This window comes from Lepisosteus oculatus, chromosome 8 (genome assembly GCF_040954835.1).
Source record: "Lepisosteus oculatus isolate fLepOcu1 chromosome 8, fLepOcu1.hap2, whole genome shotgun sequence".
NCBI classification, from domain to species: Eukaryota; Metazoa; Chordata; class Actinopteri; order Semionotiformes; family Lepisosteidae; genus Lepisosteus; species Lepisosteus oculatus.
The window spans coordinates 41,995,185-42,018,647 of record NC_090703.1 but is presented as its reverse complement, the minus strand read 5'-3'; the positions used below and the strand labels follow the sequence as shown (position 1 = coordinate 42,018,647).

The window sequence follows — 23,463 nt, the reverse complement described above, 5'->3', positions numbered from 1 at the left end:
AGTTAATGAACCAGAAGGACAGGTGGCAGATTTCACGTCTCATGAGAAGACAAGTGAGTGGTAAACATTTAATGGAATCAATGCTGCGGTATAATGTAGCTGTAATCACTGGAGGTGGACAGACCCACTGTTAGGCGTGTTTTCTTAGATTTTGATGTCATACAATAAAAGTATAAACTTGTGTTGGAGTCTTCAAAAAGTAACATGCTGTCAGGTGACACCACAGCAGAAATTATCGTTCACTTATGCTTTAACGTGGAGGTTAGGTTTAGTGTCTGATATAATTATGCGACACCCTCCCCTCCACTTTAACTTCCCTACCCACCAATTTCCATTAGACCGCGGGTGCACATTTCGATATTAATAGGAATCAACCTTAGCCTCTAGCTGCAGTATTGGTCTCAGGTGGAAAAACGTAATGTAATGGCAAGAGACACGGAAGAACTAAACTGAGTCCAAATTGGGTCTGAAACACCTTATTATTAAAAATACAACGATTTACAAAGATATACTATACTATACTATACTAGTGTAAGGCGTCTTTATAGCTTCGTTGAAATGGTTTCTTTTAAAGGCACTTTATAAGATGATTTTAGTTTATTGTTATAATTATTATTATCTTTAAAATATAAACACATTCTATCATGTGATATGTAATAGATATTTGAACCTTACTGCCTAGTTAATATAGTAAACTCATAGTGTTACCAGTGTTGCATTTTGTATACTTACAGAAAGTTAATGCTTGAAAATCTACTTCAGAATTATATTGAAGAATGACCTAATTCTGATGTACATAGTAATTAATTAATAATAGCAGTATTAAAAACACTAATTCGTAATAAAAAGTGTGGATACTGTCTTTAAAACTGAATGTTCATGTTTAATTTTGTTGTTTAATGAAAAGGGAGGAAAAGTATTTCAGTGCCAAAATAAATTAAGCTACAGTATAATTTATCTTGGGCTTTAAATAATGAAAAACATCAAATGAAATGCAAATCAGCTTTGGGATTTTTAAATCATTTATTAGGCTAGTAGTAAGTGAACGTTCCTCCAAAGGTTTTGGTAACAATATACAGTATTTTATTTTATTTTGAATGGAAAACAATGTGTAGTATGACACCCCTACCTGTGCAGGATATTAAATTAGATTTTTTCATTATGTTCAGTTTTTTATGAAAGAGATTAAATGTAAACAGATATTTTTGGCTAAATGTGATATTTTTACAAGGAAATACTCAGTCTTTAAAACATAATATTTCTGAAAATTCTCTTCTGCTGGTTCTTTAAGTGTATTGTGATTATCTTGATAAAACCATATGTTTCTGTGACATGCTCAGATTGATAGTACCTGAAGCATACATCTTTTATAGTGCTGTTCTTTTGTTACATTTTATATTATTTTGAGGTGCAGTTCACTGCCATTTTCACTTTACTCTGGAACAAATAAATTTGTGATTATGAGGATTTTTGTTTCTGTTGTTATTGGTTTCTAAGGTACACAAAGCAATAATGATGATTTTCCTTGTAAGACCCTTTTTATTATTCATGTTTGCTGTAATTGTACTCATTAAAATTACAGATTTACAAAGAAACCTACACAAGCCACCCTTGTATGGAAATTTCAGATTTTAATAATAGAAAACCTACATAACCTAGGGCAGAAATTGAAAGCTGAGCCCATGGTGATTCTTCAGTCTGTGGTAAAGAACCATGAATTCTGAAAGACTTATTACATTACCTGTTTTGTAATTTTCTTTAGTATTGCATTCTGTTGTTGAAATTATATGGTATTTATTCACTCATACCTAAAAAAAAGCAGGATAGATACAGTATGTGGGATACTGTATGTATGGGATTTGTTTTATTTATTTATTATATGGTTCAGCTGCAGTCTTATTCTATATAAATTCTTGACATACTGTATTGTATATTTGAAAACTAGAATCATACTAGTGAGTCTTTTCTTTCTAACTTTTTTTAAACAGGTGAATACATGTACGATTCATGAGTACTGTATAGCTGCATATACTGTAAAAGGCTTACAGACTTCAGGGTTATAATTTAACAATATGTTATACTACATATGGATATCCTCTATAATGAATATTCTTTTTCTGCTCTCTTGAATTTCAGATTAGAAGATTATTTGAGTCTTTAGATGTAATAGTCTGTGTTGGCTATATCTTGCTGTCTGCACTAGGTAATAACCTTTCAAGAGCATAAATAGATGTACATATATTATATCAAGTATGCTCCAGAGACACTAATGCTAAGATGAAATGATGTTTAGTTTAATAATTTGAACCTGAGTATCTCTTATTTACGTCATTTACAAGAAAGTATCCAATAATGCAAAGATCCATTATTCATGGTGATCTTTGCTGTGATGTTTGCACGTATTTGAGTATCCATTATTTATATCCGTCACTGGAAAATGACCAGTGCAAGATTAGATTGGGCGCAGCAGTTGGTGTTATTAAACCCTGGAGACACTCTTGAATTGTACTAGACTCAACTGCTGACATCAGTTTTCTGTTGTCTTGTTTCAGCATTAATAATATTACAATTGTCACTTCAAAACTCAGGCAAATCACTGACCTCATTCTAGCAATGGTTTTGTGTAAAGAAAATTTATAAAATAGGCAAAGTGAAAGCAAACTAATATACTGTGATGCAAAGCTGACTGTGCTTGATTGGAATCCATGACAGTAACATGCAAGCTGTATAAGTCATGTGATGATACTTTCAGTTCAGTGTTTAAATCTGATCTGTAAAATGTGTTGTGGGATAAATGCACACACACACACTCCTTACTCACAACACACAAACACTGGAAATTAATTGGGTGGATAAAATAATGCAAAAAAGTATGCAGAATATATTTTAAAGATAAGGCAAAAAAGGCTTGAAACTTTACAAAGCAAAAAGCAAAGAAGGAGAATTATTATACTTGAGAGAATTGAGCATCACACGCCTGGAGCTTGCCTGCAGCACATTGATGAAGCGTATTCTCTCTGTACCCAAGTCAGGATAACAGAATGGAAAACAGACCGCTTCTCGTATGACAGAGGCATTGGCATGAATATTTTATTTCCCTAATTACCAAAAAAGAGCCAGATCTCCAAAATTCTGAGGCATGCATAATTAGGCTAACTGGTGGTAGCATTGGCCCTGGCTAATGGGCACTATAAACTTAAACATCAGCCTTGCAGTTTGGGAAGTGCTGAGGTACTCAGAAAAAAATAGAAAGGTCACCAGAAGGACAGTGAGAATAAATAACAGAAGAAATGTAATTTGCTTTCACTTAGGACTATACAGATTAATTTAAATGTCTCTGAAGTACCCACCTGGCATTAAGTGTTATGAATGACAGTTTGAGAAGGGGTAACCCCTAGGTTAAATGCTGCTGTTTTGCAGAAACGTAACACTGAATACATACAATTTTAAATTATTTTGTATGTTTTAAGAATTATAATATATAATATATCCACAAAGACATAAATGTAAATGCAAGTATAATCTTATTTTGAAAGATAGCACTTTCACTACATGTTCAACTATTTTACTATGAAATTCCTTTTTTCTTAAAAGACTACAGTAGATCTGTTTTTTATTTTTATCTTTTACTTTATGCAATGTTGGTCATACTACATACAGTAGATACTGTATATAGGATAGTTAATTGCAAATGTCTATCCTAAGTATGGTGAAATTAAGAAAACAGACCTGTCCTCAGTATTGCCTCAAGTTACATGGATGCTTTGTTTTTGACTGTGTACTGTAAACACAATGAATAAGAGATTAAAAATCTTTTTATATGACTTGATGAAACTTTTTACAGACATAAGACCTTCTGTAATCTCCTGTTCTAGCATTTAAACCACCATGGGGCCTAATTAATTCAATTCAAGATGGTTCCTTTATGAACATACTGGCTCATCCCAGGCTGGGAGGTATCATTGTGTACTTCAGGCCAGGTTTCATGCTCAGAGTCTAATTAGACTTGCAAATTTCCATTATCTGTTTAGAACCCACCTCTTTAACTCTTAACAAATTAGTTCTACTCCTTTTTGTAGACCTTCCTACAGTGGACAGAGACTGTTTAATGATACATTTTCATTTCATTCATTTGCAGGCTTTCCTTTTCTCAAATCTCCCCTCATAATTTAGGAAGATTTGAAAAGTATTATTCCTTGATTTCTTCTGAGGAAGTGAACAAGTTATGAAGCAGAGCAGATTGCAGTTCGTAGCCCAAGTTATTAGCCCAATTTAGTAGCAGTTTACTGCAATTCTGTCAATTAGTAATTGTATTAAATACCATTACATATATAAAGGTAATATTAAGTAAAAGTAAACAGTGAAAAAAATTAGTAGCTGTAAGTAAATAATTGTTATATAACAAATGGGTAATACATTTCTTGTGTACAATACTTCAGTATAACTTTATTTACAGTGTACCTGAGAGGTACGGTAGTTTTAATGTACTGTATGGTGATGAGACCGACAGGAAATACTACTAGATAATAACTATGTTATTAATGTAGGTTTTCATTCTGAAATAGATCAATACTAGACTGTAACTGGCATTTGTTGGGTAAATGATTTAGTTTTATAGTCCCCTCAGTTTGGCCTGGTCTAGATAATATATAGTAACCATTCCTTCTTTGTGATATATAGCTGGTCTGGGATTATTCATTGAAACAAAAAACACTGCCTTTTTTCATGATTAGAGTTTACCATGAGAATGGGAATTTTAAGGAGCTTTTTAGGTGTGCTCTGTTTCATTTTTGTGAGGTTGGGCTAGTGTTCTGAATACAGATTGACTAACATATGGATATATAATGTTGCATTGTTTTTTTAATTGGCAATGAAAGCCAGGTGTGTTTCTTCTCAATCTGTTCTTACAAAGAACTGATATAAAAATATCAAATATGGTCAACTAAAGGACTGAAAGTTAACATTTTAATTTTTATAGCCCTAATATGGGAAATTTCTTTATTTCCAGGTGATATGATGTTGCAAAATTTTGTCTGAGTAAGGTTTTTAATTGGATGTTTTACACAGGCTACAGTTGTTTGTTTTTTTGGCTCTTTCAAATACAGAAGGTTCTCAACATAGACTATGTTCTCAACTATAAATTTAACATTCGCAAATTTGCTTGTAACCAATGGGGACCTGGATGGAAGAAGTGCAAAGCTTAATAAAACCGAGTTGAAAATTATTACCCACACCTCTCAAATTAACTGCACAACAGGATGAATCTAGCTAGTGAGTGAGCCCCTACTGCCTGCCCAGTAACTAGTACCCTGAATCTGCAGCATGGTTTATATTGTAATATAATTTTTTTTATATATATTTTGATTAGTTAACATGATCAGTGTAACATCAGGGTTTTACAGAATGCAATATTATACTGTAATTCTCATTTTATACCCCTGTTTTCATAATCAATCCGAAAACCACTCGAGCCTATACTAAAAAATTATGTAAGATTTCTTGAAGCTAATCAAATATATATTTCTTCACAATTAATGCTCTGTCTTTATTATCTTATTAAATCAGATTTTGTTTTGAAGCCCTGGAATGCTGGGTATCGAAGACAGACAACTTCAGTACCACCTGGCAAATACTGCAATTTTGCATTTCATACTGTGATCTTTGGAATCTGTTGGTTTATTTTAATTGATCCAAGGATCTCTCTTTCTTTATGATTCTTGAGAGAAACCTGGTTAATGGCTTCAACAACTTGGCAAAGTAGGCTTTTCCTTTACTTCTTTTTTTTCTAATTGTTTGCCATTTGTAAAGCTTCAGCATATAAATGAATATATTATACAGTATATAAATATGCATGTATACTGTATCCACATATGAATGTGTTTTACAAAAAGCTGCAATATAATGTGACATCTATACATATTTGTGTGTTTTGAAACAAATATAAGATCATTTTTGCAAAAAATAAGAGCATTGAATGTTAACTGATGCTGATCATTGACTATGAAAAAATGTTTATAGTCATTCCATTTTGTATAGATATACAAGTTACATTTCATCAATTGTGATTATTTAAGTAGAACAATTAATATTTTACACATAAAACTGTAATTGTAATTGTAAATGTCATTCATATACAAGTCTCATACTGTGCCATACATAGATTAATTATAAGACTGATTGAGCTAATGTCGTTAGATGTATGCCCTTTAAGTGAGCAACTTCCTAAATGAATCAATAAGGCAGCAAATATCAATATATTAATATTTCCTATAAATGTTATGTAATGTTAGGTCGGGAAATATCAAATAAACTTCCAACCACATCTGTCAAAATTTAGTAAAAATGGATTTAGTCTAAGCTGTCTGTAAATATGTTTCCATTTAAGAAGTTACCTTGTATGAAAAAATATTTCCTGTTCTTAAAGATAAAATTATTTATGTTATCTTTAATGTTCAGCTGAAGAACAAACACAGGGCATGCAGAGGTTTAACTGCATTAATTACTTTTGCTTCTTCTGACAGAATAGCATTCTAGCTATGTGTAGTGCCTTGAATGTTAAGTGGATAAAAAGGGGGAACTTGAATTTAAAACAGATATAAAGGAGGAACAGACATAAGTCAAATAATAACTAATACCAAGGAATAGGTTTTTACTATACCTGCAATGACCTGCAGTTTAAGCTATTTCAGCAGAATATACATTATATTGATTTTTAAGAGGATGATATTGGTGATTACCAGATGGTTTGAAAGAGCTTGAACTGAATCCCCTAAATGGCTGTCTTCTGAGGTCAATCGAAGAGTAAAGAAATCAGTAATGACTTGGAAACCACATGCAATCATGAAGTAATTGACTTTCCAATGGAAAAATTACTAAGTATGCATTGGTAGCTTATAGGAGACACTGGGAAAGAAGTATATTTCTACTAGGATTATGTTGCTGGCAAAGCTTATTTTATATATTATAGTCAGTGTTTAACAGCATAGCTAAAATTATGTTAAATAGTCTACTTATGATGATATCCTAGGAATAAAAAAGAAAAAAAATCTTCAAATGTGCATTAATAAGTAATGACCCACACATACCCCGCCAGTCTAATTACCTGCTAACAATCTAGAAAAATCAAGGTTTGACAGCAACTGGCAAAACTAAAGCCGCTTGGAATGCACATTCTTTTGTACATGAGTACAGAGCCTTGCACATCTGTCAGTTCATGTGCTTTTGATGTGGAAATCCCCTGAAGAAATGAGGACCTTATTCCATACACAGTGTGTGATGCCTAGTTTTTAATTTGTTGCCCACACCTGCTTGAATGTAAACACCTTTAGGCATCAGTGTCTTGAGCAAAAGATGCCCAGCAAGAATGCAGTCCTCCACAGAGAATACTAATGGCCCTTAAAAAAAGCCTTAAACTACCAATTAGTCAAGCAAGACATTTTCTGAACATGTAATTAATAATATATTACTACAGCAGGAAGGGGAGAAGCTCCTCTAATGAGATTCTGATTGTCATATTTGTCTTAAACATTGTTAAATATCACAGGTGTCACAGAACAAATATGGTTATCTTTTGCCCAAAAACATTTCATTTCTTGTCTGTAGGTTAGGGGGCATAGAAGGGAGAATTTAAGGTCTCATCTTGTCATACTTTCACAGCACACAAGGGGCTGTGTGGTACTCATCCTGGAATGGGGGTAATTCTTGCAGTTAACAATGTGTCTTGTAGCAGGTATAGTGGTTGTCAGGAGGTTGACAGAAAGGTCATGAAAGGAGACTTTCCTGGTGGAATAGAAGCATTAAGTCACTCATTCAAAGGTTACTTGCCTGTATCTTTGCAAGGAGTTATGATCTCCCTGACAGTGCACCCAGTTATTGATCAGGCTGCCTGAATACTCAGTACTCGGACGACTTTGTGTCTGGCAGTGGTGCCTTAATTGGCTGGAAAGATTCCAGCAGCATTTTTTTAAAGTACAAAAAGAGGTCAGCAAAATGTAATCTTAGAAAAGCCATCTTTTGGAGGCTTTATTTTGAAATATGCAAAAGAAACCTAATCTAAATTTACAAAACTCACTGAAGAAGTGTCTTTTAGGTTTTTTAGCAGTCAGGTTTTTTTTTCATTTCCAAAAACAGATACCACACCATTAACATTGATATTAGTTATTTTTGGGATGATTTCGTTTTCATCAGTTGGTAAAATTAATCGTGAGTTTATGGGGTTGTATAATATTATCAAAAGTTTATCTTTAGTTTTTCTGAAGTGTCAACTGAATCATAGAATAAGATAATTTATAATCACCCTGCAACTCACAACTGGCAACTCACTGAAGCTAAGCAAGTATGAGCCTGGTCAGTACCTGGACAGGAGATCTCCTGGGACAGGTAAGGTTGCTGCTGCAAGAGGTATCAGTGGGGCCAGTAGGGGGCACTCACCCTGCGGCCTGTGTGGGTCCTAATGCCCCAGTATAGTGACAGGGACACTATACTGTAAAAAGGCACTGTCCATTGGATGAGACATAAAACCGAAGTCCTGACTCTCTGTGGTCATTAAAAATCCCAGGGTGTTTCTCAAAAAGAGTAGGGGTGTTGGCCTGGCCAATTTTCCCATTTACCTTTACCAATCATGGTCTCCTAATAAACCCCATCTCTGAACTGGCTTCATCACTCTGTTCTGCTCCCCACTGATAGCTGGTGTGTGGTGAGCGTTCTGGCACACTATGGCTGCCGTCGCATCATCCAGGTGGATGCTGCATATTTGTGGTGAAAGGGAGTCCCCATTACCTGTAAAGCGCTTTGAGTGGAGTGTATAGAAAAGCACAATATAAGTATAAGGATTTTTTTAATTAATTTTTTAATAAAATGTTTAATTTATTTAATTATAGTAGGAAGATGTTTTCAAGTTTTTGTGCTCTACTGGAATCTTTTCCAAATTGACACTGGATTAAGTTCTCGCAAGACCTTTCCTTTTTTGATGTAAAATACAGCCTCAGGAAACAATGTCTCATGACAGAGCCAATGCCCAGGAAATATTTTTAATACCAAGATAAATTGGTCAATTAAATAATTGTAATCAATCCTATGCAAATTAAGCTGTAGTATCTCCAAAAATCTGTTTTACATACCAAGATGTATTAAAACACAACAAACAAGTATTGGAAATAATAGCAATTAGTTTTGTAATTAATACCTCTCATTAAAAATCTCTGTACTAAAACCAGAGATAAGAAATAAAATAAAGAGTCCTCCAGCCAACATAAGATAATGAGGCAGATAATGTACTTTAAGAAACTTAAGTCTTGCTATCCAAACAAATCTCTAAATTTTACTGTTTTACTCAAACCCCTTTCGACTGGGTTGTATTTTACAGTTTTTGTGTAAGGGGTATTTATGATGATACACAATTCTTATGGTGGTTCAGATCAGATTTATAATACTGGGAATACCTCAATTACAGAGGACAAAAATGTATAAAAACCTATTTATATAAAACAAAATTACCTGAGGGATAAAGAATCATGAATTATTGGTATGAGGGTTATTTATTTTATGGATATCTAGGTCCACTGCAAGTTATGCACATTAGTTGCATGTTGTACAACGAAGCATCTCGATTTCACACGTTACTAGAGGTAGAATGATACAGTAAAGCTGGGTATACAAGATAACCTGTGAAAGATTAAACTTATTACATAGTAAAGATAGAAAGGTGAAACATATTACACAGAGTAAACAAGGGGAAAATAAAAATCAGATTTGCTAATAAAAGAAAAGTTTGTTAGATTCTCCTATTAATTATTTCCTGCACACATAATACAAAGTAGGCCTGGAATAGTTGTTTTTACTACTAAAAAAAGTACTGATTTGAATTACCACGTGTACTGTATGTGAATGTACTGAATGTGAGTGGACCCTGCAATAGATTGGTATCAGGTCCAGTTCTCCCAGGTTATGTCAAGGTTTACTCCCCCACTCCATCTTGGGCTTGTAATAAGACCCTATGCGAGCAGTAGAGTCTGGAGGAAAATGAGACGTACTTAGGTACAAACAAGCAGGGATTTATTCGTACAGAAACAGGGACAGTTCGTGAGACGGGGAAGAGGGGAGGAGACACAGGTATCCAATCCAAAAAGGGAGTCCATAGAAAAGTCAGGGCACAGTCCAAGGATCCGAATCTGAGTAATCCATCCAGCGACGACGTGAGGTTAGAATCCCCGGGAAAGGGAAACACAGACACGACAAGATGTAGGAATCATGGGGTGAGGTCCTCCAAGCCCTGGGCTCAGGATGCGGGAGTTGTCAGTGATTAGGCCTATGCCCTCAGGCCACAGACGTGGGGTCACCTGATGCTAAGCGGGCCTCACGACATCCATATGCTAATGCTGAGCCCTGAGCATTGGAGGCACTAGGATTAAGTAGACAAACAAGACACACCGGGAGGACATAAACAATCACATGGAGCTAGGGAGAAAAGATAAGTTGAGCGCCCTCTGGAGGTGGGATGTCGACTGTGACTGTGACAAGTTTAGGCTTCGACTCACCACATCCATAGATGGAGATAAAGCTGTTATTTTTATGGTAAAAGTAGCTGGATTGCTTGATAATGAAAGTATACCAAAGTAATTAAAAATTTTGATCTCTGTTGCACTTGTTCCAGGTTTCTTTGTGGATTTCATGATTTAATGACTTCAGTACAGATTCAACAGCCATGGAGCAGATGGACTGCAAACCCTACCAGCCACTTTCAAAGGTTAGGCATGAAATGGAACTGGCCTACACAAGCTCTTCAGATGAAAGTGAAGATGGGCGTAACTTGCGAAAATCGTACACGTCAAGAGAAACCCTGCCTGACTACGGGCAGGAGCTGAGAATGAACTATAACAGCCACAGCAGGAAACGGAAAGCAGCAACTGAACCCACCACACAAGGTAGGTTTTGGGCTGATTTCAGACCCTGATGTAGTAAATAAAATACTTGTTTTTGGAAAAAAAAATTAAGCTAAAATCAGAAAGGTGTAAAGCAAATGACTTCTTTCTCCAAGACAACCTAAACTGCTTCCTAAGGAAGTATAAAGTGGGTCATCCACATACAGTACTTTATTAATTTGCCCATAATGAGAGGAAATGTATCTTTAGGCAGAAGGTATCAGATGGGATGTTCTCTCCAATATCATGGTTACTACTACAGCCAAAACGCCCCTTGGAAATATGGGTATACTATTAGAGGTTAAACAAAGTTAAATGATGAATAATACAATTTCATAAGATTAACACTGAATTTGACTGACAGAGTAATGGCTATGGTCCTATTAGTATAACTTTTTATAAGCATGCCATCTTAAATGCATTTATCCTCAGAAGAGAATGTCCCTTTAGGTTCTCCAACTATACTGTTGCAGTATTACAGGAAATAATGAATAGTGTTTTTGATTGCCTTTGTCTTTTATTAATTTTGAGTAGTAATTCTGAATATGTTGTAACTTGTTGTGTTATCATGTCAATGTAAGTGCAATTGATTTATGTGATGAATCTAGTGAATAATACAAGTACAAAAAAGCTACAGTAGCTGAAAATGATGCATACCGTATATTGTATATTGTGCCTATAGAAAGTTAATGCCCCTAGAACGTCTTTTTATTCTTGTATCTGTTTCATGTACAGTATGTACTGTAAATTAGTACTTTTATTTATCTTACAGTATATACTGTACATAACATACTTGACACTTTAAATGGGATAATTATTTGATTGGAAAATATATATATATATTAAAAATACCAAAACTGAAATATTTTAGTTGGATATTTCTCCACCTCTCTTAGCTAATACGTAAGAAGAAGCACCTTTGGTAGTAATTAAAGCTGTGAGTCTGTTGGGATAGGTCTATACCAACTCTGCACACCTACAGTAGATTTGGCAATATTTGACCATTCATCTTTAAAAACTGTTCAAGCTCTGTCAAGAACTCTGTCTTGATCAACATTTGTCTTCAAGTCTTGTCACAAATATTCAGTAGGATTTAGGTTGGGTCTCTGACTGAGCCACTCAAGGACATTTGCCTTTTTGTTCTTTAGCCACTGCAGTCTAGTTTTGGCTGTGTGCTTCTAGTCACTATTAAGTAAAACTTACGTCCCAGTATCAGCTTTCTTGCAGAGGGCTGCAGATTTTCCTCAAGGACTTTTCTTTACTTTGCTCCATTCATTTTCCCTTCAATCCTGACAAGTGTTCCCTTTCTTGCTGAAGAGTAACATACCCATAACAAGATGCTGCCACCACCATGCTTCACAGTGGGGATGCTGTTTTTTGGGTGATCCACTATGCTGGGTCTGTGCCAAATGTAATGTTTTGCAATTAGGCCAAAAAATTCAATTTAAATTTAATCAGACCACAAACCTTTGCTGCCTGTTAGCAGTATCACTTAAATGCTTTGTTACTGTGTTGTTGGGAGTGGCTTCCTTCTGGCTATCCTGCCATATAGGCCATGCGGCTTACTGTACTTGTCCCTATGTAAAAGAAAGAGTAGTGCAACATTAATAGGACTCAAATTAATTCTACAGAAAATCCAGTAATAATATAACTTGATGTAACTTTAAATTAAAATGTATTTGTTTAGATGGTGTATTGACAGCAAGAATTTGGGAACGTAATACGCCAGGAGTAGAAATTGTATTTTTTGCGAGAATGATAGATATTGTGTTTGAATTGCCAGCAAACTTGGTTTTAAGACGTTTTTGAAGATGATGTTGTTTAGTAACACATGTGGACCTAACATATAGTCACATTTTGTGTGCGCGCGCAACTTATTTTATTCAATGTATCAAAATGCAGTGAATTATATTATTTATACACTAGTTGATATTCCTCTTTATCCATCATGGCTGTGCCCTGGGCAAACATTATCTCTTATTCATTTTCTTTTTTAATAAATGACTGACTAGAGCCAGTAGTACTCTGCCAGTAGAACTCTCCTGCCTGAACCAACGTAAAGGCAGTGTTTCTGGTTGGCGTATGATCTGTCACAGTGGTCAACATTTCAATGGAGAAAAAAATTGGCAGGCCCTTTTCCCCACTCTGAATAACTGTATAATAAACACTCTGCTCCCATTACCAGTAATGTCAAAAATGCAAATAGTCTTTTTGGATTGCTTGTAACGAAAGCTCCACAAGTATCTTACAGCACACTAAAATTATTTTTTTTCTATATTTTCAGTAGTGTACTGGCATTTGATTCCTTTCTTATTAGCTTGTAATGTTCAAATCCTATATCCTCAAGATAGCAATGGAAGGAATTTCATAAATTATGTATTGTGTGCCATAGGCAATTCATTTGAAAGTGCAAGAAAAATGAAGAACAAATTAATTCATTGCCTTAGCATTACACACTGAATTCCCTTAAAATACACAACACAATATGTTAATAAAGGAAAACAGTGTACTGCATCATATTAATAAAAATGTCTATATGCACTATAATATCTATTTTCTATGGTGAAATTGTTACTTCTTTCTATTTCAATATCCTTGTATACATATTAAACTCAAGCTTAATTAAAAACCTTGGATGCTTAATGCTTGTGCATCTTGTGTCCACAAAAGGCAAGTGAGAGTGACAGAAAAATTGAGGACACGTTAGGGATTAATTACTGACAATGTTTAAATGGCGAATGAAGTCAATTCATCACAAGCTGTTTTTTTCTTAATTATTTTGATGAGGTGCTTAATTTTCCCTTTAATTGATTAATTGTAAGAAATTCAAATAATGACAGTTGACATAAAAAGATGTTAATAGACTAGTCTCAGTTCACTGATTTTATCTCATTGTAAAACACAAGTGAAATGCAGAGTTTTTTGATTAATAGCATGCAAGTAACTAAGAATCAATTTTTTCTGTTTATTTTTTTTTGCTTGTGAATTTTCTGGAGAACATCAATATATCAATTTTACTTGCTAAGGACGTACAAATACTGCATCACTAAGTTCTAAAACTGAATTAAAAAGTCCATTTTGAAGGGCTTTACTTATTTTTTCATATGGGACATTGCTGAAAAAACACAAATAGGAGTATTTTCAAAGTTTGCAAATATAAACTCTTGAGATCTGTAGTAATCTTTAACACAACATTCTTTTTTTCTGTTTGCAAACACCTTTTGTCAAGCACCCTGCACCTTTTACCCACATGTGCGAAGAAACAAGAAGCTTGAGGAAAGCTGCTTACTGTGAATGCCTTACTTTTTCTTCTCTTCACATTTTTTTTATTCACAGGATGAAGCATAATAGATGGAAAGTATGGAGGATATATGGGAATTTTATTTGCTTGCATTTGTAACATCTGATGACTGTCAGAGTGCTTAATTCTATTTAAACTCCAAATAGTAAAACTGTGAAAAAGCAAGTGATCTGCTTTTAACAATATTATTGCATTTTCAAAGATGTACAGTATAATACTGCAGTACATAAAGGTTTTGTTACGGTTTCACTTAGCATAACCATAATATGCTGGCTTTATATAGATTTTCAACCTAAAGGAACACACAGCTCTTTGCATATACAGTATGTTGCAATCACCTCTGAAGAGTCGCACTCACCAGGGAAATGTTTTGCAGCTACAATGCTCCAGCATACCAACTACACTGTTGATCAAAAAAGGTGAGATTTCTTCTCTAGTTCAGATTGGGGAAACATTAGGTGCATCAGAGTGAGACTGAAATGTAACCAGTGCACTATGGTTAGCAACTTAACTGTACTGTTATTAAGAGTGCCTGCAATGAGCAGGTAATTTACATTTTTAACGTCTCTGTTACAGGCTGGAAAGGAGTGCAAGCACAAATGTGGCTTGAACAAAACGCAGCGTGGCAGCACTCTTTTTTATGAAGTTTAATAAAAACAGTAGAAGTAAAACTTCTTAATGGGTCATTCATTTCTGACAGGCAGTCAGGATATGTGTGCTGTTATAATATAAAACAGCCTTGGTATGTGGCTTCTCTGGCTCCTTTCTTGGCTTACTTTCACACCTGTTTTGAGGGAGCACATTATTTCATAGAGAGGCGCGTAGTTGACAAGTGCTGGGATCATAAGGAACTACAGCTGTCTCCTCTCGGATGTTGATTAGACAGACTGCATGTCACAAAAGCATGACACCCTCTTCAGCACAGAGTCCTCTGTCTCTGAACTGGGACATTGGCTTGAAAATTCTAGTATGTAGGTAGGCAAAGCACCACTGGTCCACCAAAACTACTTACAAGATCAACCTGAATTTCGTTAAAGGTCTTCTGTCCCAGTGCTGACCACACCCAGCCTTTCTTGACTTCTGAGATTTGGCACAATGAAGCTACAAGGTTGTAAAACTGCTGTGAAAATGTATGCCTATACAGGAATCAAACCTGAAACTCTGGCATTTTTATCAAACATCTGAGCTAAGAATATGTGATTCATACAGTATATACAGTAATGCACTTCAGACTTATTAAGTAAATAAGGTTACTTGGACAAAATGTTGTCAATCCATACCTAACCATTACATTTGAGTCCCCACTTTCATTGATCTTTGGGCTTTGTTCCAGTTAATGGCTGACGAGGAGCTTAGAACAGCAGTTCCAACACAATGAAAGCACTCTTGTCTCCCCTCTGTTGTGTGAATATTTAATTCATGGACTATTATTACAGCTCCTAAAAGACTGTCCCTTATGTCAATGTTTATGTATTTAAATCTTGGCAACTATAACATAGCATCTGTTTAACTAGGTTTATATCTAACCATTAGTGCCCATGTGTATATCTGTTCAAAGATTGTTGTCCAGTTGAGTGATCCCTGAAAGGAAGTGTTTGAATTTGACCATATTTTAGCTAATGACTGTTGTTTTTATTAGTAAATGCTGCTTCAGAAAAAATGCAAGGTAAGGGTCATCACACTCTTTTGGCTACACGAAGCTTAAACCCCATCCCTCAAAAAAAAATAATTGAAAGCTAATTAAGAATAATAGCAATGAACTGTACAAGTCATCCTTTGAACTATGCAGAATGTAAAAGTGTTAATTATTTGAAAATGTTTCAAAAATCTTTTGAAGGCTTAGTATGAAATGGCGCTTATGCAGAAAGATTCTCTCAGGCAGACTTGGTTGCCTAATTGACTAGTAAAAATTGTCAGTGTTCAGTAATAGCAAAAGTATAATACATATGATAATTTTACCATACTACTATAACAGTAATGACACAATAATATGCATGGGTAAAAGTATTTACTCAATTATAAATTTTACACCCACATATACTGTGTAATGGATGGATAACCATGGTATAAAACTCTAATTATCAGTTCATTTTTTTATATCTTCCTCTCTGGGCTTGTATAATCTAGCTTTCCCAAAAGCCCTCCTTAATTTGATTGGTGAAGCAATTACCTCTCTACCTGGACTTCTGTGTAGTAGAACTGTTTGTGCATAATGGCTGCTACTCACCAACCAGCTTTGTGCTGTATTTCAGTGGTACTGTAGATAAACTGAGTCCCCTCCTATATATAAAGTGCTCTGGAATCCTTTAGGATAAAAAAAAACATTATATAAATGTAAGGAATTATTGTTGATTATTTGCATATAAATTGCAACAATTCTAGGAGATGTCCTGTGCACAAAGAAGTGGTTTTTGATTACTACCAAAAACATGATACAAAGCTTTCAGATGAAGTTATAAAAGACTACAAAAACATATGTTATTTTTTAGAGTGTTTCATGCTCAGTTATTGTCAATCTCAAGCAATTGTGGCTTGCTGTCATTTTTATCCATGTAGATGTGTTCAACAGAGCTCCAAATTTGATCTCTTCATTTTTGTGTTATTTGAGATCAGATTTGTTTTTATTGTAAAAAAAAAGAAAAAAAAGTGTGTAGTTAAAGAAATAAGGCATTCAGTGACCATCATGTTATCTTCGGCCTGAAAGAGACTAATTAATTAGTATGAAGCACATTGTTCTGAAACAAAATCACTTCCTATCTGTTAAAATAAGAGTAATTCTGAATCATTATGTCATTGATGCACAAATAATTTTAATTATTAAATTTACCTGGTGATTAGTGGGGTTTTTTTCCAGTACTGAAATTATTTGTAATTTTAATGTGATAAGCATATTTGAAGCACTTGTAAAACAGTGTTTGTTTGTTTGCTGTTGTTTGGTTTTTGTTTGGTCATATCACATTATTTAGAATAAATGTTTTTTATAAAGGTCAACAGCAGGATATGTGTGCTGTTATAATATAAATACTTTAGGCTACATAACATTTAACTGGAGAAAATATGCAAATGCAGTCTTATTATTTCACTGTTGTAAAATTACTGGATGGTTCCAAATGTGTATATGTCACACAGTTGGGTGTGATAATAATGCTTTTGGTCTGTGCTTTCAAAAGGTACACATTTTATACAACATTTGAGACTGGCCAGCAGTGACACTTTCTTTAAAAACTTATCATTAAATCTCCATTGTTTTTTGTAGGATTACAGCAAACATGTGTGCCCTAAATTCATACAGGTTTGATCAAGTGCCCTACAATTATATCTGTGTTCTTCTAGCACAAATAATAAATGACTCCTGGCACAACAGGAATTGAAAATCCACCAACATTTGTGTCAAATAGTGGAGGACAGGATATTGTTATGAGTATGTCTTTATTGTGCTGTTAATCACCTATTCAATTGTGACAATAATAGCTAACAAATGGAAAAGAAATGTTAATATATTTTTGCAGTTCTCTCTGTAAATGTTGAAATCTGTTGAGGTAAATACAGTAGAAATGTACAGCACTAAAGCATGGCTATTAAATAATTAATTCTATGGGCTAATGCATTTGTCTTCATTTGAAAGTATATATTTTAAAATTCATAATCACTAATAAGTTATTCTTCAATTTGTTTTGAATTGTTTTTATTTTTATTTAGTCTTGAATTGATTCAAGGGAATACCAATTCCCAGAAATGTCCTTAATGGACCATAGACATTCACATCTTTTTCTTTTTTTACATGAATTTATATAACTGCATTTCACTGAAAATACAATGTATATGCTAAGGGATGGGTAACAGCTGTAGCCTTTCTGGCCTATTAATACATTAGTTGTCTTTAGCTTAGAAACATCCAGGTCTGTTTTTTATGTATCAACATACAAACATTTTTTTTTATTTAGTAGAATAATTAAAAGAGTACATTGAGTCATAATCAAGCTAAATCCTTCTGTTGGGAAGGAAAGGTGAATAAAAATACAATTTGTAATATTCTTAACAGTATTCAAATCACATTTTGCACAAAAAACATTTTGTTCGAGTTGCCTTGGAAACAACACAGACTGAATAATTACAGTTTGTTCACTGCAGATTTGTCAAATTCATCATATTGACTGAAAAATGTAAGTGCAGTATTGTAACCCTTGTATGCAGATGACATTCTCATATCTGATTTGATCTGCTGGTCATGTCCCATTTTCCATCTGTGGTTTATGTTTTGGTTATTAACTAGTGAATCACAACTAAGAATGGAGTCTTTTTTCACTCAGTGGCAGATTAAAGACCTTGTTCCTTGGTTTTGTGTAATAAAGTGAAGACTGCCAGGTTATTATTCTTCTAAATCACTACACATGTTGCATATCAATAGTAATGCATGCCCACCTAATTAGGAATTGCCAGATGTGTGCTTTTAAGTCTGGCCTCAGAGTTACACAACAGGCACTCCTCATAGTTTTTACATATTTAATACATCAAGTTTTAATTGTTTTAATTTCTATGAGCACACGCTCATAGCACTACACTGTGACTGGGTACCTGATTTGTAAATGGCAGGGGTAACTATGATAATGAGAGCCAAGAGAGCCCTTACTGCTTAACCCCTTTCTTACTCAATGTGACACCCAGTCAATTGTGCTTCACCACTTAAGGCATCCTGGTCATAGTCAGCTCATACCATGACCTACAGTAGTATCAAAGGTATAAAGCCATTACAGGCATTCTTAAGTTAATTAATTTAATTTTTTTAATGGATCTTGTTCTACCAAAATATTATGAGAATGGATCTTTAATCCCATTTTCACGGTGTTTGAATAAACACACCAAATTTACAGGCATTTATACATGTAGGTGACTCATGATTCTGGCAGGAATCCATTCTTGGGAGATAATTATGAATGTAGATTCAAAGCATACCTTCCCTTTGATTTCAATGGGTTACTCTTCTTTGCAAAAACAAAGAGCATTTTTAGTATGGTGTCACAGCTTTTAGGGAGAAGACTAACATTTGTGAAGTTGATTAACTCTATATAGTGAAGAGAGACACTATTTTACAATGCAATTCTTTGATTTATCTGTTTCCTTCTCTTTTTGTACATTTCACCTGAATTCCTGAATTCCTCCACCTTATCAGTTAAGAGTTAAATTTGTATAAATAATGTGCTTTCACTGCTACTGACTCACATTTGACAGGTATGACCTGAATAGGGCTTTTGTCACATATTAACCAACAATAGCTTTCATGGTCACAGATGGCTCTGAAGCTAATTTATTTTACTTGATGGAGTAAATATTGATAAGATGTGATCTTCACCCCCATACAAACCGTAATTAAAGATTAAGCCCAGATATGAAATCAGAGGTGGGTCTGCATACACATTATGTTTTAAGCAGCAGCAGAACAGTGTTCTTGACATGTGCTAATTATGGAGAGTCAAATTCACAAGTAAAACTGATAGAATCTATAGTGAAACACCCTTTACATAAACAAGATTACTATTTAATTGCATACCAGGGAGCATGAAGTGGTCTGGGACTTGCATACTAAATTGTGTACTAATTAGCATCTTTGATTTCAAAATCTATAGATTGTTAGGTTCATAAGAGAAAAAAAAATACAGTAACTGTCTTTCCTGTAACTTTTGTGGCTGCCAGAATGCTTGCAAAAACCTGAAGGAATTTTATCACATTGAGGCTTACAATAGAATGTGTAATTTTAATGATTATTCAGAAAGGTTATATTTTTTCTTATCACAGCAGAAAACCTTGACACTGTGTTCTTCCCCAGTTACAAAGACATTTGCTATAAACAGATGTCCCAGAACAGTTAATTGTATCCTTGAGTATTCTCTGAATTCATAGTACTCATTGATACCCCTCCAGGGTAATCACCTGTAAATAGAAAGGTGAAGGAAAAATGTTATATACAATCTAATGGGCAATCCAGTGCTTATAACTATGGAACTTTTACTGATATTCTCTACCAACTCCATGACTGTTAAGTCACAAGGTGAACATTTTACCCTGTTCTTTTACTCCATAGAATTGTAAGCAAAAAATAATCATGGTATAGCTCAGAAAACAGAAGCCTAGTTGTTGTGGCAACTATCAATGTGCATTTGTAAGCCATCTTAAGGTGTAATAAATCACTCTGAACACTGATGCTTTCAGCAGTATATCAATGGATCTAGCATTGATAGAATCAGAACTACTAAAGTAGGTTGATGAGCAACAATTTATTCAGACAGAGATTTGAATATTCTGCCTATAGTTTGTCAAGTACAACAGGATTCATTTTCTTTGAAATACTGTATCAAAGTGTGTTTATTTCTCTGCTCATTTTGCTGTTCCCTTCCATATTTAGATGTTAATTTTAGTTAATAGCAGCTGAAAATAACTGGAATTGTCTTTCTGATATTCAATGTTGTTTTTCAATTAGTGATATGAGGTGCAAATTTGAATCTGTGGACGTATCCTGATTATTTTCTGGTGTTTCAGTGCTCATGACATTTTAGCCTTCACCTTAAGTTTGATGGCGGTTTAACATAAACTGTAAAAAAACAAAACCTTACCTGTATGTTAGAAGCTAATCTTAATTCAGCACCATGGTCAGAGCAACCTAATCTGTTTCTTACAACACAAACACAAAAGGCAGATACTGTATCTGAAACTGTGGGTACCTTTCACACCACAACAGCTTTTAGGTAATTAGGCTTCCAACGGAAAATTATTTTGTAATCATTATTTTATAATAAAGTTGCTGTAAGCAGTCTTGTTATTGTTGTTATGTCTTCTGCCATTAACAGACATTAATTTATAAACTATATGTTAAGACTTTTTTAAGAGTTAAAATGTTAAGATCTATATTCTAATAATTTTATAAGAAAATGTAAATAGAAGTATTGTGATATATATATTGCATATTTGCAGTATACACTTACCACATTTAACACTGATGTTTTGCTACTGTTTCATGTTCCTAGTATTGGTTTATGTTCTCAAATTACAAATTGCTGGAAATCTGTTTGTTTTAGTAGACATTTTTTTAAATAAAATGCCTCTTAATAATCTCCCTCCACTAGTTGCATTTACTGTAGGTGGGACAAAGATAATACCTGAAAAGTCAAGTTTAGTACAGAAACAGGATGGGATACTACTTGCTAAACTCTCAAGAATTTGATTTATGATCCTGTAGTATCGATTTTTCATGCCAGCCACAGCCCCATTCTTGTAATGATCACCCCTGCTGTTGGCCACAGCAGTATTAATGGCCGTTGCACAAAATTCCTTTCCTTTTTGGAAGCTGTTGTTAGAAAGGCACACTGAAGATTTTTCCGAGTCTCAGAAGGCCAGTATTTTAAAAGAGTTTGCTGCAGATCAGCTGTCCCCCAAACAGTCAGAACAATAGGAATTTCCTTTCGTCTCCTCTTTTTAAATTATTCTCCTCCTTCTTTAGAGTGAAACCACTTATCTCATTATTGAGGGCCCTTTCCCACACCCTGCTGTGCTGCACCGTGATCTCTCATTCAGTTATCAGTAATCCAACAAAGCTGGGATTCAGGTCTCTAAGCTTGTGAGACATCTCCTGTGGGCAGGGCCACCATGCTGCTAATTTGTACAGGCGCTTACTGACCTGACCACCTACAGTAGGTTATTCCATGATCTTAGATTCCCTAAGAGCCATTGGCCATCAGTTTTATCTTAAACAACTGAATAACAATTCATATTCTAGGATATTGTAGTGTTTATTTTTGATTGGGTTGCATTTATTTAAACTTCATTTTAACCAACTAGTTTTTTTAATTAAAAATTTAGAATCTCTTAATTATGAAATAAAGTGAGTTGCTCTTAATTTCACTCATGCTTGAACTGCCAAGTGTTTTGCCTTCATTTTAATTGGAAAATACTTAAAAGCTGATATTGTGTTTTCATAATGCAGTACTTTCATATTTGTGCTTCAGTTATTTTTTTCATAAATCTTGTATTAGATATTAGACATAAAATAGCTGTGCTCATGTACATGTACTGTATGAAAATGAAATCCAGCATTTAAAACTATAAAGATTTTAGAATGTACCAAAGACCCAGGTGAATATGTTTCATTTATAATACATAAGGTGTATCGCTGACAGATGATCATGATCGTCAAAGGATCAATGTGCAGGGTGATTTTTAAAACCTTTTGCCAAGCAAAAATGTTATTTCAAAATCTGGCAGGAGACAATATGAAGTGTAGAACATACAGATGAAATGAGGATATTTTCTGTACTTATTTTTTTTCTAAAGTTTATCTAGAGATGGCTTCAGAGAAAGAAGGTATTGCAGAAAAGTGAAAATAATTTTTATTCTACAGTGTTTCAGATTTACGGCAACTTTAATCGCAATTGTCAATTCTTTAAAAAAAGTACAAGTTCTGATGTTGCTCAATATGCATGTATTCAGGATATACTTAGATATGTACTGTGGTATGAGGGTAGAAAAGGCATATATAAATGGGTGGTACTGTAGTGTGGATTGCTGCTGCTTTAAAGGTCTAGGGTTCTGAGTTTGATTCTGGACTGGGTGGAGTTTGTATAGATTCCAGATTTCTCCCCAAAACAGACAGATAGGATGATAGGCTGCGCTAAATTGCCCATTCCATGAAGAAGTTCAAGTGAAGAAGAAAAAATACAGGTGGCTTATTTAGTTACAGTATATGCACAGGTAAATGTAGTATCTGTTTAGTTGTATTTTTGTCCACTATTCCTAGGGGCAAAGTGGAAAAATCCTATAAATTGTAGTGCTCTTTGGCAAAATGATTCTATAGGCAAAAAATTAAAGATGATATATACTTAGAGTTTTAATTATCACTGGTGTGAAAATGTTTTACTAATAAAATAGCAATGACTATATTATTAAATATATGGTAAAAATACACATAAAATGTATAATCTTTTATTTAATCATCTTAAGCTAAAGATTCTTACAGTGCCTTTATTGCATTTGATTACCATACACTGATCCATACTGAGAAACACAAAGCAAAATTCTGAAAAATGAAGGTAAATAGCAGTGTCACACATAAAAAGTCAAGAATTTGTAGCATTTTGATCCAACTGTACTCATCTGAAAATGTGAAAAAGCAATGCAGAAGCTCTAGATTCTACCATTAACACACAAAAGCAGTAAAGATTCTGGCAGAGAATGCATTAACTGTCACCAGCTGTC

The 23,463-nt window shown here is 34.3% G+C and overlaps 1 protein-coding gene across 4 annotated transcripts in view; it reads left to right on the top strand.

Moving 5' to 3' along the window:
- The window catches only part of tenm1 (teneurin transmembrane protein 1), a 342,106-nt gene that overhangs the window by 117,113 nt on the left and 201,530 nt on the right, over nt 1–23,463 (top strand). For all 4 annotated transcript variants that reach the window (XM_015351452.2, XM_015351454.2, XM_015351453.2 and 1 more), the window contains one exon: nt 10,652–10,922. In XM_015351452.2, coding sequence (XP_015206938.2) covers nt 10,703–10,922 — 220 coding nt within the window. In that variant the 5' untranslated portion in view covers nt 10,652–10,702. The remainder of the gene's footprint in view (nt 1–10,651; nt 10,923–23,463) is intronic.